The 18,586-nt window shown below is 37.2% G+C and overlaps 1 protein-coding gene across 1 annotated transcript; it reads left to right on the plus strand.

Annotated features, from left to right (window-relative positions):
• Window positions 1-15,932: 15,932 nt before the first annotated feature.
• LOC113340765 (BTB/POZ domain-containing protein At3g50780-like) lies at window positions 15,933-17,324 on the plus strand. The gene is made up of 2 exons (XM_026585837.1): window positions 15,933-16,025; window positions 16,449-17,324. Exons 1-2 carry the CDS (start codon window positions 15,933-15,935, stop codon window positions 17,322-17,324), a joined length of 969 nt encoding a protein of 322 aa, XP_026441622.1.
• The last annotated feature ends 1,262 nt before the right edge of the window (window positions 17,325-18,586 follow it).

An 18,586-nucleotide genomic window follows, 5' to 3' on the forward strand; every position in this document is an offset into this window, starting at 1 on the left:
GGTCTCTCATCGAATTCTCAACGGAGAGTACTTTCTCTCAGAGTACATGTAGATATGTAGTCTCACGACTGGACAACGGCATATCTCATGAATATTGGACACTTTCAGTGATTATTTCTATATAGTATCACGAGATGGAAGGCTCCTAGACAGCTTGCTCTGCTAGTATAGAGCGATAACGTCTTCAGGAACAAACAACGAGTTTACCCTGACTATATAAAGGATATGACTTACCGACAAGCTCATATCGGGATGATTAATGCTCCTAGACATCTTGCTCTGCTAGTATAGATCCACAAAGTTAATTATTCCTAATTAAGATGAATTCTGCCATGACATTCACTACTGAATTCCCAGAATAATCTATTACTGCTCCTATTCTAAATTCAAATCCATGACTGGTCCCGTGGAATGGTAATAAAAATTGCTCATATTCCAAGGTCGAATCCACGACTGGTCCCATGGAATGGAAATAAACAATTTTTCTGATTCTATGATCGAATCCACGACTTGATCTCATAGAATAGCAATAACTATATTATCTCATTACTCTGATTTCATGATCGAATCCACAACTGGTCTCATAAATGGTAATAGATAAAACTTAATTACTCCGATTCTATGGTCGAATCTACGATCCCATGGAATGGTAATGCTCACTTTATTATTTTGAATTCGTAGTCGAATCCTCAGCTGATCCTATGAATTAAGAATAAACATCTTATTACTCAGTTTTGTGAATTATTCTCCATTGAATTCCATAATTAGTAATAAATAATCAATAACCGAGGGTCTGAGCTACCTCTAAGTAAGCCCCGATTTATATGGTGAAAGTGTATTCAACGACAATGCACTAACAGTCACCGCACGAACGAGTATTTCAAAATACGACGAAACGATTAACCTATTGCAAAATAGGAAGAAAATAATAAATAATCAAAATATTGACCAAGGCACTAAGGGATTGGACTCATTGACTGGCCGACCGTGCCATGACCAATCCCACACCAGTTTTATATTTTATAATATTTTTATTATTTTCCTTCATCCGATGAAAATCTTTCATTTGAACAAATCTTCTTCCTCTCGAGGAAACTCCTCGATTTCATGGTGTTTTCATAAACCCATGAAAATAATATAAAATTAAGGAAAAATAGTGTGGGGCGTGACCATTGGCCAATCGGCCATGCCTTGGTCCCAGCCGGCCCCACACCGTATGGTTCCTAATTATTTTATTATTATTTCTCTGATTTCATGAAAAAACTCCTTGATTTCATGGTATTTTGCAAAAGTTAAGAAATAAATAATATAAATTATGAAAAACTTGTGAGACCGGGTCCTAGCCGGCCGGCCATGCCCTAGCCGGTCCCACACGCCCTTTTATTTTATTATTATTTATTTTATCTTCCTTGAATTTATCAAATTCCTTGATTTCATGGCATTTCTCTCAAATTAGGAAAATTTCCCTCAAATCATGAAAAATACATTAAAAAAATATATATATATATATATAATTATGAAAACTTATGGGACCGGGCCCTAGCCGGCCGGCCATGCCTCCCACGGCCCCACACGCCCTTGTTTTTATTATTGTAATATTTTTTCTTCCTTGAACTCATGAAAACTCCTTCACTTCAGGGAAACTCCCTAAATTCATCAAAACTCTTTAAATCCATGATATTTTTCATAAAATCATAAAAAATTTATAAAATTAAGGAAAAGGCACCACGGGACCGTGGCCACGACCGGACGACCATGCCTTGGCCTCGGTGGTCCCACGCCTCCTTATTCCTTATTTTATAATTATTTTCCATCATCTCATGGTGTTTTCCTCAGTTTCGTCGAAACCCTAATTTTGGCATATTTTCTCGAATGGATGCTCAATTGCATGCCAGAAAATATCAAAATTCTCAGGACTGAGACGCGGACGCCTTGGGAACATGAGCACGCTATCTTGACCGACCAAGATTGGCTCTTTGGCTTACAGAAGCCGGTCCCATCAATTTCCACAGTTTTGACCTAATTTGCACAATTGCACGTATTAGATCCAAGACTCTTCCAAACACTTTGGATTTTCATGAAGTGATCATCAGGCAGTCACGTGACTACCCAGGGTCGTTTCATGACCCATGGTCGGTCCCTCACTCCGTCATAATTAATTATGTTTTCTCACCTAAGGCTCAGATGAGCATTTTCGAATAAATGATTAAACCAGCATTTAATCATTCTTTCACCAACAAATCGTCAACTCTTCAGGAGTTCTTTGTATTTTCTCACGTGATCATATGGACACTACATGGTTGATCCATGGTCCCATGTAGTCGCTCCCTCCTTCGTCCCATGGTTGAAATTCTGACGAACCATGAATTGATCATCAATTGATCAAATTAGGGTTTCTCAATCCAAGGATCATCATTCCAAATTCCAACCTTAATAATTTTACGACGACCTCATGGTAATTAATTTTATTAATTATGCTCGGTTCAACGACCAGTATTCTAATTAATATTTTTGGCACGCTGCCAATAATCCATCAGATGAGCAACACATGCTCAGACGATCAAATATTCAACAATTCATCACATGAGCAACGCTTGCTCAGATGATAAATATTTGCTCAAACCAAGGAACATTGGTTCAACAATCAATATTCAATGATCCATCGAATGAGCAATACTTGCTCACTTCATCGTAAGAACTATACCTCTGTCTCATGACATGTTCAATTCATGAGTTTCAGAACATCATGTTCAACTCAGCAACTACATGGACTCATCGTCACATCAAACCACGAAGTCATCAATTGACTAACATACCACGAGACGTCAATCGTGTCACTTTGGGGGGATATCACTTAGGGTTTTGGTCTGGCGTTCTACGGCACGTGTGTTCAAACACACGATGGAATGTGAGCAAGTCGTGCAATCAGTTGAAGGAATTCACGAGATAGTGGGTGGAAAATCGACCAAGTCTCCACACGTTGAGCAACTGGTTTCAAACACGATCTCCACTTCCCCACTCCTTGATTCCATCAACTGTCACACTTCATGGGGTCATGGTGTCTAAAATTCCAGCAATATAAATAAGCCTCTGAATCATTATTGAGGGATCGACATCAACAGTATCATCAATCTCACGTCTCATCGACAACACGAGATCATCAATTCATCAATTGAGCAACTACTCTCAATTGATCAATATCAATCATTCAGAGCTTATCATATTCAGAATTCACACACCCATAATATTTGATTACCATTGATTCCACACATTTCTCAGCTTCCCTCCTACAGATCAACCCATCCTCTTTTGTGACCGAATTTACTCTGGAACGGTCATTGTCTTGATTTAGGCCGGAGTACTACATATTGATCTCTCAAATCTAAACCACCCCCTTTGTAGCGGTGCATCTGTGTGAGGTTTAATGTTTTGCTCGGTTCGAGGAGTCTCCTTCGTACGGTCGTTTCCTCAATTCCTTAAAAACCAGCAAATTGTTTTTTCCCCATCTACACTTGTTATCTTGTTTTTTTTAAAACTGAGAAGATATGTTAAAAAGTACTAACCAGCTACATCGAGGAAAATTGTCATAATATTCAAAGTCAGATTCAGTTATTTTTAACTTCAAAGACAATCCCTTGGTTAACCCAATGAACACTAGAATCTAGGATTGGTTTCACCGTTTCAACCATAGATTTCCTACCAACTGGCTATGAGCCTATGAGACTCAAAAGATGATTTTTTTGTACCCCAGTGTATTAGCCCATTTCACAGCTTCTTTCTTTGCAATAAGACGGGCGTCGGGCCAGCTTTCCTCAGTCCCAAGAGACATACAAGCATAAGTCATGATAAAAGGTCTCGTTTACGAGCCATTCATGGAAGTGGTAGTTTCGTGCGGGACGTAACCCTTATGCCACATAATGGATGTAGACTTCCTAAAAAAACGTGTAGAACTAAGAATGGAACTGATTTCAAGAGAAATAAATGATTCCATTATCTGATCAAAAAAAGATTACTATGCTTCGAAAGGAAGCAGCAATACCTACCCGTGTTGGGATCCTAGTCCCACATTGGTTAGATGGGGCTTAATTGGTAGCTTAAATGTCAATGGGTTCCCTCATCTAGTCAACCAGTTTTCGAGTTGAGTTATACCCATGGGCTTATGACGAGTTTAGGGTCGGTACCCTAACATTTGGTATCAGATCAGGTTTGTTCTATTCACAAATTTCACCATTTTTTTAAAGACAGTTTCGGAGTTAACAGAGGAAGTTAAAGGTTTGAAGGATCAGATTAAAGAGTTGGTAGAGGTTTAGCAAAACAACGTGTTGATGACATTCAAAAAGTTGAGATTAATAAAGAAGTTGTTAGGGAAAATCGTAAGGAGGATATCTCTGCTTTAACCACATATTTATCTACAGCTTTGACAACATCGTTGTCCACTGCGTTAGCCGTTGCTATGAAAGCCGCTATTGCTGATGCTTTTAGTACACGCAGACCCGATGATACTGGTAATCACCAACATACTAATGGCCATAATATTGGTAATGGGGGGTAATGGAGGTAATGGTGGTGCTGAAACTATACCCACTATTCGTGCTGGAACAATCAATCTCAAATTCCCAACTTTTGACGGCGTTGATTCTGATGGTTGGATTTTTCAAGCTGACCAGTATTTCAGTTTGCATGGGATAATACAAGCTTTTAAAGTTCCCATAGATGCTTCACATATCAAGGGTGATGCCAACACGTGGTATCGTTGGACTAAACAATCTCTACCTACATCAACTTGGGAAGAATTTTGTGTTTTATTACGCAGTAGATTTGCATATCACAAATTTGTGAACCCTCATGTAGCCTTAACAAATCTAACTCAAACTGGTACGGTTCGAGCATTAATTTCTGAGTTTGAAAAACTGCTTAATTTTTTCCATGATCTTCCTATTCAATATTTGGTGGATCTATTTATTGCTGCTTTACGAGTTGACATTGGTACGGGTGTGAGTTTGTTTGAACCAAAAGCTCTTTCTGAGGCTTTTAAGAAAGCTATTCAACAAGAAGACACTATTCTTGCAGCTTCTTCTTTGTCTAAGCCATCTTTTCGTTCACCTCAGTTCAGATCCTCAAATAATCCAAATTCACAGATTAGGAAACCCACATTGCCTCCTGGAGCTAAGAGGTTAACATGGGAAGAGCAAAAAAAGAAACGTGACAAAGGTATTTGCTTTAATTGTGATGACTGTTATAAACCTGGTCATCTATGTGTCAAGCCAAGATTATTACTCCTAGATGCTTCTCCAGATGGAGATTCTACAACTCAAGTTTTGGAGGAAGAAGCTATATCTATCACTTATGAAGAAACTGATGATCAAAACCAGTTTCTTATAATTCTCTAATGGGTTCCATTGTTCCAAAAACAATGCGCATCCCAGGCCATTCAAAAGCTCAGTGTCTTACCATCTTGATTGATTCAGGGGCTACTCATAATTTTCTCCACCCAAATCTTGTTAAGCAGTGTGGATATTCCATTGAATCCAAGGATTCATCACTCAAGGTGACAATAAGTGATGGTGTTCAATTAAAAACTAAGGGTTGTTGTTTCAATATACCTATTAAACTACAAAATTATACTTTTTCAATTGATTTTCATCTTTTGGACATCAGTGGTTGTGATGCAGTTTTAAGTATTCAGTGGTTGCGTACTTTGAGAACAATAATTTTGGATTTCAACAAACTATCAATGAAGTTCAGGTTTCATAATGATGATATTTTCTTATATGGAGATAAATTTCAGTAATGATTATGGATGCCATTCCCATGCAACGTTTATTGTGCAAAGAGAATTACATAATTTTTCTTCAGTTCTCATCATTAAATACTGGTGTTTCTCATGCACACGTTTTACCACCTGAAATTCAACAATTACTTTCAGATTATACCGATATTTTCAAGCTTCCAACTTTTCTTCCTCCTGAACGTCTGCATGACCATCGTATTCCTTTGTTACCTGGTTCTGCTTCTGTGAATGTTCGACCATATCGATATCCACATTTTCAAAAAGATGAAATCGAAAAGATTATAAAAGAGTTGCAACAATATGGTTTTATTCGACCTATCTCCAGTGCTTATTCATCTCCTATCTTAATGGTAAGAAAAAAGGATGGTTCATGGCGGATGTGTGTATATTATCGTGCTTTAAACAAGTTAACAATCAAAGATCATTTTCCAATTCCTATGGTAGATGAATTATTGGATGAGTTACATGATGCAGAAATATTTTCTAAGTTGGATTTCCGTTATGGTTATCATAAGCTAGTACATAAACCAAATATTCCAAAGACAGTGTTTCGCACTCATGATGGCCACTATGAGGTTCTTGTTATGCCTTTTGGGTTATCCAATGCACCAGCCACTTTTCAAAGCTTCATGAATCATATTTTCAGGCCATATTTACGAAAATTCGTACTTGTTTTCTTTGACGACATTTTAATCAATAGTAAAACTCTTGATGATCATGTCAAGCATTTATCTATAGTATTTGAGATATTACGTCTGCATAAGCTCTTTATCAAGGAATCAAAGTGTGATTTTGCACAAAAATCTATTGTATATCTTGGTCATATTATTTCTTCTGAAGGTGTGTCTGTAGATAATGAAAAGATTCAATGTATTTTTTCTTGGCCAATTCCTACTTCAGTTAAAGAATTATGTGGTTTCTTATGCTTAGCTGGATATTACCAAAAATTTGTCAAGGATTTTGGTAAAATTAGTGCTCCATTAACTCAACTACTGAAGAAGGATGCTTTTTTGTGGAATGACACAGCCACTGCAACTTTTAAATCACTCCAACATGCTCTCACAACTACATCTGTCTTGATTCTTTCAGATTTTTAAAAAGAATTCATGTTGGAATGTGATGCTTCTGGCAATGGAGTAGGTGTTGTACTTATGCAATCCAAGAGACCCATTATGTATTATAGTAAACCCTTATCTGGTAAGAATTTAAATCTCTCTATTTAAGATAAAGAGATGCTTGCAATTGTTTCTGCAGTTCAGAAATGGCGGCGCTATTTACTTGGAAGACATTTCAAGATTTATACAGACCATCGCAGTATCAAATATTTTTTGGAGCAAAAGTTATCTTCCATGGAACAACAGAAATGGCTATCTAAACTACTCTGACAAGATTATGAAATCATTTTTCGTCAAGGAAAGATAAATATTGCAGTTGATGCTTTGTCTAAACATTCCGGAACTAATTTTCTCTTGTCAGCACCAATTTTCTCTGGCATTGATGATATTGTTCGTGAGTGTCATAATGACATAGAGCTAAGTACTCTGATTGAACAGCTATAAGAAAATCCTACTTGCAAGCTGCATTTTTCATATACAAATGGTGTTCTAAGATATAAGGATCGTCTAGTAGTGCCTCAAACTTCTACTTGGTGCCAAAAATTACTTGAAGAATTTCACTCCAATCCTATTGGTGGCCATTCTGGTTATCTTCGCACCTGCAAGCGATTACAACAGAACTTTTATTGGAAAGGTATGAAATCTTTAGTCAATAGTTTTATTTCTCATTGTGATGTTTGTCAACGAAATAAATATGAAGCAGTTAGTCCACCAGGATTATTAATTCCTCTCCCGATTCCAACTGATTTTTGGTTGGATATTTCGATGGACTTTGTTGATGGATTTCCACCTTCAGATCGTATAACTTATGTTCTTGTTGTGGTGGATCGTTTATCTAAATATGCACATTTTCTAGCACTTAAACATCCATATTCAGCAAGTTCTGTTGCAGAGTTATTTGTAAGTGTAATTGTGCGTCTACATGGCATGCCAAGAAGCATTGTGAGTGATAGAGATCCACTATTTATGAGAAATTTCTGGGAAGCATACTTTTCTTTACAAAACACTAAATTGTGTCGTAGCTCTGCTTATCATCCTCAGTATGATGGACAAACATAGGTTACTAATAAAACTTTGGAATGCTACTTACGGTGTTTTGCTGGTAGTAAACCTAGTGAATGGTCTAAGTGGTTACCATGGGCAAAATGGTGGTATAATACAAGTTTTCATTATACCATAAAGATGTCTCCATATCAAGCAGTTTACAGCCGATTACCACCAACAATATTTTCATATCTGTTGGGATCCATATTTGTTCATGTTGTTGATACTACTCTAAAAGATAGAGACCACACATTAAGAATTTTGAAATCTCAGTTAGAAGCTTATCAAACAAGAATGAAGAATTATGCTGATTCCAATCGCACTGAAAGACATTTCAGATTAAATGATTGGGTTTTTCTTCGTCTTCATCCGTACAGACAACACACTGTTGCAACTCAGGCTTATTCAAAGCTTTCCCCTAAGTTCTATGGACCTTTTAGTGTGTTGGAGAAGATTGGAACTGTTTCGTATAGGTTGGAATTACCTAATACAAGTCGCATACATCCAATATTTCATGTTTCACAGCTTAAGTTGAAATTGGGTTCTTCAGTTTTGATTGATCCCAATCTCCCAATAACTGTTGATTATGATAAATGGGAGCCAGAAACTATTTTGGAACGTAAAATGTTCAAGAAAGGTGCTAATGGGGGTACCAAATGGTTGATTGAATGGAAAGATCATCCAGCTGATGAAGCTACTTGGGAAGATGTTTATGAATTGCTGCTTCGATTTACAGATTTTGATGCTCGAGGACAAGCATTTTTTCCAGCAGGGTAGGATGTTGCGATGCCAACTCCTGTGACCACTAGTTTCCTTATTTACTTATGCTTAGTTTTCTAGTTTAGTTAGACTTCTTTTAATAGTTAAACATGTTTAATTAATTACTTGCTAGTGAAGATTGTTGAGTTATAAATACTCTTCCCTGAGTCTGTAATAAGGCGTTCAATTAATACAACTCACGTTCTTTATTTGTTCTTCACAACAGAGGTGGCTAATCCCCATAAAAAAGATTATATCTTAGGGTTCTTAGTTCTTTTTCAGTATTTTGCTTGTTAAAATTCGTGTGAAGATTATCTCCACATCACTTCTTCGTTATGTGTATAATATTCACGTCTCTTTTGTTTCGAACCCTAACATCTGGTATCATAGCCAACCACCATGACCCATGCCCCCTCTACGGAAGGGGGGACCTATAGGCTAGATTAAAGTGTTGGGACACCTGTGTACGGGCGTAGTTGTCATCCGCATTGAATACTGATAGGGGAGTGAAGCCGTCATAAGAGAAAGGGCTACCTTCGGGTCAGTATCGATAGAGTGGGCCAACGAGGACTTGGGTCTGGAAGCGTGGTGGAATGTTGGGATCCTGTCCCGCATTGGTTAGATGTGGCTTAATTGGTAGCTTAAAATTCAATGGGCCCTCATCTAGTCAACCGGTTTTCGAGTTGAGTTCTACCCATGGGCTTATGACGAGTTTAGAGTCGGTACCCTAACAACCCGGAATCTAGAGCAGACAGTAAAAAGTCTTTGTTATGGCCGTTTTATTTTGTCTCCGTTTCAGTCCCCCCATCAATCAAATTTCTTTTTTCTTTTTCCCGAGGGAAAGTTGGATTTTATTAAAAAGAACGGGCCCCTAGCTCCGCTGGTCATCCCCGTTCCCCAAAGTTTCATGCGCTCCAGGAGGTCTCAGGTTCGATCCCTCAATGACATAATATTGCAGGAATTAACATGGACGGTAGAGTTAGCTTGCCCCCCCTTGTGACACAATCTCAGCCCCACCTCCCACTTCGGCTCCCTTGTCTAGGTTACCCATGAGGCTCGCTGGTAGGTTAGCACGGCAACCTGTTCAATTCATGTAGTAGTGCGTTGTTGGAGCTTAGCTTGTTAGGCTTCCAACTAGTTAATATAATACTCTTTATCCAATAATAGTAGAAAATAAAGTGAAAATTCAAAAGAAGAAAAATAAAAATAAAAATAAATACACAACAAGCAAATAAATCACAATTTTCCTTGAAAGAGAGCTAACAAGGCCTTAACAAAATAAAACACCCACTCATAAATTGCATCAATTACAGCTTCTCAGTTCGCAGTTAGTGAATAAATCTCTGAAAGAGATGCACGTGCACATAAACTAATCATACACTCTGAAAATTAGCTCACTGTGATGGTTTCTCTTTCTCCCTAGCTTTCTTTGTTATTACTCGCTTGTAATTGGTAACTGGAGCGAGTGGTCACACTTTCCTAGCTAGCTGACTCCTTCGTCAACACGTCAAGATTTAAGTTAATCCTCCACGTTCCACTGCTCATACTCGATGACTCTAAAAAAAATGGTCTTATTTATTTCTTGCAAAAGTGCAGTTCAGCAACATAGTGCTTTTAAAAGTTGACCCAAAATAACAATGTTTTTCCAAAAAGTGTTTGGTAAAGGGAAAAATATGGTTTAGTCCAAAATCCCATCCAAATATACTATTTAGTCCTAACTCATTCAACTAGGTACAAATTAGTCATTTTTTATGGAAAGTACACAAATAACCTTCCTAGTTTACAATTTAGTCCAAATATTTGCAGTTTAGTCCAAAGTGACTCATGATGATGTCACCAGTTTTAAATAATATAAAAAAAATCAATTTATCTTTCGAAACATTTGTCCAAAATTCGCAAATTTTATATATTCGGAAAGCTTTTTCCGAAAGCTACAAAAAGAGTAGCCATATGACTATATAATTCTCATTTTTTTTTAAACTTAGTTTACATTGATGTACAAACATGTGCACATCTGCCATAATTATATAAAAGCAATCCACATGCTTGCAAAACTTGCAGCTTCTACCATGGACTCAAAGGTCAGTAAGGCGCCTCTATCGTCAGAAACGTAACAAGCAAGTTTTTCAACTGGGTAATCAGTAGCAAGGATGGAAAGAATAGTATTTGCAGTGACAAGAGGAGGCTCCTTCTCTGGATCCGCAATAGAAACAAAAACATCAATCCTCAGCAAGTCATATTTTCCTGTGGGATTGCCAGTTGTGGGTGTTTCAAACTTTTCTTTCAGAACAGCAAGATCCGTGGAACGGTTGATGGGGTAGAGCTTAGGAAGCTGGTCAAGTAGCCAAAAAAGTGCAAACCTCATAACAAATCTTGAATTGTGATCCGACGATAGCGTTTCACCTGTTGATATAAATTCCAGTCTACCATTATCAAATTTGCATGCCGAATTGAAATTTGGAAATAAGTATGCGAGTAATAATTACCATTAGAAGGATTAAACATTAACCAAATCTTATTCCTGAATTACCGATCAACACCTAGAAATCGCACCCAATAAACAGGTGTATAATTATGTACACATTAATCTTCAACATGTGTACAACTATGAATACATCGCACCACACATTGAGAGCTTCTAGTTTAATTAAAATAGGAACATGATAATACTAAAGGTGCAGAAATTTGAATTGCTTTTACATAATTATGTACTTATCAACGAACAAATAGAATAACCAGAATGCAAAAAGAAACAAATAGAAGGGTGGAAATTCTTAAGTAATACCTTTTAAATGTTTCGTTTTGTGTCTCGGCTTCGAATTGTGGAACCCAAAAAAGAATTCCCACCATCCAGATGAGTAGTCATGACCTTTGTTCTCAGCCATTTTTGGAAGAAAAAAAAAAGAGAATGAATAAATGAATGCACCCTTACTTATCCCAATAAATTAATGCAAACATACAATAACATGAGGTAGGATATCTTCAAGAAATCATAAATATCGTTACGATACCCATACAACTATGTGCAAATCAAAAATCAATATGTGTACAATTATGACACATTAAGAGTCGACAGGTGTACAATTATGTACACATTATGCCTCCCTGCTAGGCTATTTAGTATAACGGATGCAACTGTATAAACAAATGATGAAGAGCTGTTTTGGTAGCCTCCAAGTGACGGTATAACAAAAAAAATGATAACCAACTACTCAATGCTAACTTTGCATATCCTAGTTATCATCAACACAAAGAGAATCTACACACCATATATTTGTGCATGTAATAATTTGACCTTCATTATGTTCCCCTAGTGCATTATCGCGTGCTCAATTCTTATTGCAATGATACAATTAGTCATTTCCAAGTACCATAATGCACTCAGAAGATTTAACATTGACACAAAGGGATGTTATAAACAGAGAAAGGTGCGGTAGATTTGCCGGCGAAATATGTTACAATGTGGACTCCTGAAGGTTTAAATTTGATTCACTAACCAATGACTATACAAGAGGTATGCAAAAAAGATCAGAAAACAGTATATATTGTGTACAAAATGGCCAAACCTGTATTAAGCTACCGTGAACAAGATTAACTATTCAAAAGAAAAAATGAACCTCTTTCAATATTAAACTGAATAAATAAACTGAGAATAATACTTATAGTTCACAACTTGCCACATATTCCACACCAAATGTCTAATTATCTTACGCTATAAACAAGGATGATAGACATTATTGAATTCAAGTTTTCCAAAATGACAAATGCGGGTTTTCAAAGGGTGACGCATTTGCCCGTGTTTTCAAAGTGACATTAATTTACTACACACTATAAGATTTTCAAAAAAAAATACATCTAACATTCTCATCTTTAAGACAAGTTTCTTTTCCTCCTCTAAGAACCAAAAACACATGTAATAATCATCAAATTAGTGAATCATACAATCTAATAATATCAATTTTTTACTGAAATAAAGAACGGGCAAGAATCCAAGAGTCTTTAAAAGAGGGAAAAGTGGGTCAGTAATAATATCAAACAGATTCATGCACCTATCTAACACATTCCTCAGTGCCTTAAAATTTCCTCATGCGAACTCAAATATTCTCTAGCAAAGTTTACTCTTCTCATCTAAGAACCAAAATTCATTTAATAATCATTAAATCTATATATACACACACACGCATGGCTCACATGACAAGCAAACGTCAGATTTAGAAATGAAATTCCACTTACAAATTCAAGTCGAAATGAGTAACTGGCTAGTTGTGCGTCTTGTATTTGTCAAGCAGGGGAGGAGGAGTTGTGTTTACACCCAGCACCGATATACTTTCTTGAAGTTAGCAACCTTTTTAATCTGTTATTGATGTATGAGTAATTGGCTAGTTGTGTGTCTTGCATTTGTCAAGCAGGGGAGGAGGAGGAGCTGCGTTTACACCCAGCTTGCTTGAAATTAGCAACCTTTTTAATCTGTTATTGATGTAGTTCAGTAATACCGTTAGTAGGGAAATAGAAAACCTTACAAAATTGTGGGATCCCACCAAGTTTCGCATCAGAGGCGCTACTCTTCTCTGCTATCTTCTTTGGATTAATGTGTCACATCAAGTTCATCCTTCTTGAATGGATTCTTAGGATATCAGCGCATTAATGATAAACACAATAAACTGATTATTAAGATCTAAGTGTGAGGAAATCTATACAAACATAGTAGTGGAAATACATGGATGGCATGTTACGTTCGAAGCGATAAACACAATAAACTGATTATTAAGATCTAAGTGTGAGGAAAGCTATACAAACATAGTAGTGGAAATACATGGATGGCATGTTACGTTCGATGCGATAAAAAAAAAGTGCACTTTTATGTGCACCCATCTAACAGGTGTATTTTCTTGTACACACATCAACAACTTCTAGTTTGTATAACTTTCTCAAACTGACAAAAAAGAAAACTTTTAGCGAAGAGTTTCCGTTAAATTGTGCTCTCAAACCCATGAACCATCTTCAATCATTTAGAATTTTTCATGATGGTTCTAATGTTAACTTGTGCTCTCAAAATTGGATTGCTAACTTTTGAGCTCTTCTATGATAACTTAGCTTTTGAATAGTTTGCACCTTTGGCTAGGGAAGTTTGGTTTTCTCTTAGTATCCTGTAACTTTTCTACTAGAAATAATAATTTTATGAGGCCTTAAATCAAATTTGGTTAAATGGAAACTCTGTTCATGTTTTGAGGGTTTTTGGAGTGAATCTTGCAGCTTTAAATGCTACAGTGTGTTGGTAAATTCAGAAAGCTCGCTGCACCAACAGTTTCAGAACTCAAAAGTTAAACCTTCCCAATGAATTTAAAGGAGATGATTTATCATCTCTACGGGGGTATGGGGTAAAACGATGTTTGCGACCAGATTACTACAACTCCTACATCCTAAGTTTCTCACTACAGTTTGACTCCTGCTCATATGACCGTGGCAATCAACTCCTACTCTACTCGAACTACTGCACTCTAGATATCACTCTTGCATTTGTCTAAGTAGACAGCAATAGCATATTGAAATTGTTCTTATTTCGGGCTGAGGATCAATGCAAGGAAAACATGGCTTCAAAATCCCTAGAGAAATCACTACTGTAACTCCTTTACTGCAAATGAGAAAAAAAAAACTACACTTGCTACATTCTCTAAACATTCTCAAAGCATAATTGGATACGCAATTTCATAACTGATAATCAAAAAATAAAATAAAATCACCAAAATTAATCACTCATGAAAGTATTTGCAAAAATTGGAAAGAAAAATTCTGCAAGAAAATCAATAAATGGGGAATTGTATTATTAACTCTGATATCAGCATTATTAATAAGAGCATGGATAGTAACCAAATGAATCCCAAGCCTTTTGAACAGAAGAATCATTAACATCACCACTAGCAGACAAATCAAGCTCCACAGCAACATCAGCTATTAATCCTTCTTTATTTAATTGATTAATCTCTTCACAAAGAGACTTTAATCAATCGATTCTTCTAGCAGCTGCAACAATTTTACAACTGGCTTTTGCTAGATCTAGAAAAAACTAATGACCTATACCAGATGATGCACCAGTTACCATCACTACTTTTCCTTTTAAATCTCTCCAAGGTTTCTCCTAAATTATTCTCCTTCTTCTCTTCATCACTCCCCATGAAATCGAATCCGAGATGAAATTTTTTCAGAATCTTATGCTGTCGTCTTTAACCGGAGTAGATGGAGAGCTCTTTCGAGTTTCGACAAATGAAAACGAAACCGACTATGAAGAAGGATGTTGATGGGTATTTTTGTCATAAAAGAAATGCATTTTGGACTAAATCGTTCCCTAAAGGTCCAGCTCGTTTTGAATTTTGTAAATTTGGACCTCCTAGTACTAGGCTTAAGAGGAGAGGACTAGAGTGTCCAAAGCCCAACAACTTTGGGATTAATCGTTAATTTCTACTTTGGTAAAATTTGTTAGACAGTGCTTTTTTTAGCAATCCCAAACAGGGCCATCTTGGACTGAATCATATTTTTCCCATAACAGGAGCCTTTTAAGTGCTAACAACTCTAGTTGGCCTATACATAGGCCCTATCTATAGCCAATGCAAATCCACCGCCGCTCGCTTGCTCATCGTCTATAAGACCACAAACAAAACTTTTAGGTATCCAAGTGAGCAGCAAGCGCTATGGCTTCTTCTTCTTCTTGCGTTCATCTGCTCCGTCTTGCTCCAATACATTCTTATCAACAGCAATCCATTAGAAAACTCAAACCCCTTTTGTCTTCACCCCATGCCAATCTCACATCATCTCTGATCAGCGCTTCCCGCGCTTCCCCAATTCCTCTTCGAATAACCGGCCAGAAACACAAACTCCAATTTCTTTCACCAAAAACCCTACAATACACTAACTTGTTCGTGTCAAAGAATACAATCCGTAAGGCAACCTTTTTATGTGAATATACCACTGCTTCGGAAAATACTCCAAAATTTTCAGCTACAGAGATATGTATTCTAGTATTTGTATACATCATCCCATTCTTAAACAAATATCTATCCACTATGTTCCCACTTATAAAATATGCAGTGAGTCCTGTCATACCATTGTTAAGGTTCTATCAATCAATACACACTGTTGTTTTGATTCTGCTTCTTTCTTTCTTTATTTGGTTCGTGAGATTCGGGAGTTCTGCGAAGAGTTTTAACTACTCTTCACAAGCAAAGGTTATGGATTCCGTGCTTGTTATTGCTTCTTTAGTTCGCCCGTTTCTGTTGGCACCAGATCCTTCGGCATTTGGGTTTAAGGTTCAACTCTTGAGTGTGAGTATTATGATGCTACGCTAAGTTTGCTTTCTTTATGCGTTTGGTAATTGTGTTCTTGCTAGTGATTGATGTGTGCTGACAACTCTATTTGCAAGTTATATATAATGGGTCCCCTTTATTTAGGTCATGCATGAGCAATATGAATCTTATTATCGTGTTTATATATTTTCATGATCTGGGAGTGTTGTATCTTCAAGTTTAAGTTTGTTACAACAACCACGAAGTAATGCTCCTCTGATGCAGAAACATTGTAAACATACAGTGTGTTTGTCTAGACTACTTTGCTAGAGAAAAGTGCAAAAGTGACCGTCTCCACCACATCCTCTAAATTTATCATGAACTACCATCAAGCAAATGTTTTCTGCTCAGCACAGTTTCTATGTAATAGCTTCTACTAACTCTTACATTTTTGATTTGCAGGTTCTTGAATTAATTTGTATCCAGACATGCGTACATTCATGTTTAAAATACTTGAGGGCTGTCCAGCGGGCTGTGCGTTCATCTTTAAAATACTTGGGGGGTGTAGTCCAGTGGGTTATAGGTTCGGATTCATCGTGTCCCTCCACACTTGCCCAAATCATGGAGGTGGTTCTTAAGACCAAGGGAGATGAAGGTCGACGTGAGGGGAAATCGTTGGTGCTGAAACTTTTAAGAGCAAACAACAGTCTTCTTAGTGATGTGGATTTCGCTAAAACATGCAACAAAAATATATTATCCTCATGTGAAAGCTGTTTAAATTCATTGCCGGTTCTATTTAAGAAGGTCGAAAATCACAGCAAGGAGTGGTACGACCCCTCAGTGGACGAACAAATATCTCTTGAAACCAACAACCTTTTATGGTTGCTTGACATTCTGGCAGATAGACAAGCAGCTGAGGAGTTTGCATTGATGTGGGCCAACCAACAAGAGCTCGCAAACCTGCACGCAGAAACTAGGACGCGCTCTCGCCATTTTGTTAGCTGCATAACAACACGATTGCTTGTCGGTATAGGAAATGGGGAAATCCTTCCGGGAAAGCGTACCTGTCGGCTACTATTGCAGACATGGTTTCAGCCACTAGTCGATGACTACTCTCGCTTACTAAAACTTGAATCATTTGATCCCGAAGTGGTGGAAGGAAATATTGAGAGGGCAATATTAGAACTTGCGCCAAAAAATCAACGGAGTTTGTTGCTGGCGTGGTATGAGTGTTTCTTGAAGGACGGTGAGAACTGTCCAGATCTTCGAAAAGCCTTTCAAGACTGGTGCAGAAGAACCTTTAGCAAGACACCTCCACATCTCATTCTCCCTCCTTAGATCATTTTTTGAATGACATATATAGTACCAAAGTACAATATGACTATATATAGTGTTTATTTGCTTGATTATTGATTTGCCTTCCTCCAGTAGAAGTGGAAAACCAAAAAGTTGGAATGTGTTTTTCTTATATTTTTTATTTTTTGAAGCATGAAATGAGGGGCTATTATTGGAGGGTTTGTGATACCCCAAAGTTTATCAATTACAACATATTGGAGCGGAGAGTGACAAACATTCTTCAGATTAGAGTTGCATCCGTGGCGGTTGTTGAAGTCGAAGTCGAAGGTCGAAAAGCCTCCCTCCGATCAATACTTTCCACAAAAAAAATTGTATTTTGATGGATCCATCGGTATCCATAAGAACTTGATTGAGTGTATGAAGTTGGTATATTCAAGTACTTGGGTCAATATTTTGTGGAGTACTGCCCCAACAATATCTGTGGTGTGTATGCTTCGAACATCTCCAACAATGGGTATAAATAATCCTATGCGGAAGTCTATACCTATAGTAAAAATAGGATTCCATAGTTAAGAAACTATCTCTAAAACAAAATAAAATAATTGAAAAAATCATCAGGGATTAGCCCAAGTGGTCAGAAGCCTGACTCTCAAGTAGGCAGCGGTTCGAGTCTCCGTTCAATCGTAAATTATACTAACTTTAATATGGGTTTAAGAAGGGCCGAGTTTACTCAGTGGGGAGTAAGCCGGTGGCTACGCTGCCATGGGTTAGGATGGGCACATGCAAAAAAAAAGAAAAAAAATTTGAAAATATGACGTGGAGGTACATGCGAGGTGTAAATAAGACTTTTTTTAACACCTTCATATTTATTTTCCCAGCCCTCCTAGTTTGTAGGATCCAATTATTGAAGATGGATTTATATTAATTGGGACTCTATTTATATTAATTGGGAGTTTAAAATCTAACGTGTCGCGGAAAACAAAAAATTCGTCCTCTATTAGAGATGTCTTTACTGACCCACTTCCGATTTTCATGTCTTTTCTTTTCTTTTTGGTAATCGAAACTCATTACATATCAAATTAGTCGGGATTTACAGGTGTGCAAAACCCTCCCCGTCACATCCTGCGACAATACATCAACCAAAAAACTAGGAGGACTGTGCCACCATACACCCTATAATTTATCGTTTGCAACTTTTTAAGCTAGCACATTAGCTACACAATTACCCTCCCTAAACTGATGGACAAGGACTAAGGAAGTAAAAACATGCGACAAAACATCGATATCCCTTGGAAGGTTGACAA

Source organism: Papaver somniferum, unplaced genomic scaffold (assembly GCF_003573695.1).
Source record: "Papaver somniferum cultivar HN1 unplaced genomic scaffold, ASM357369v1 unplaced-scaffold_23, whole genome shotgun sequence".
In the NCBI taxonomy this organism is placed as follows: Eukaryota; Viridiplantae; Streptophyta; class Magnoliopsida; order Ranunculales; family Papaveraceae; genus Papaver; species Papaver somniferum.

Excerpts from the sequence above, each read along its gene's own strand:
- LOC113340765 (XM_026585837.1), top strand. The coding sequence starts at position 15,933 with ATGGATTCCGTGCTTGTTATTGCTTCTTTAGTTCGCCCGTTTCTGTTG. Across the intron at positions 16,026-16,448 it reads TTAAGGTTCAACTCTTGAGT|GTTCTTGAATTAATTTGTAT; the intron begins GTGAGTATTATG and ends TTTGATTTGCAG.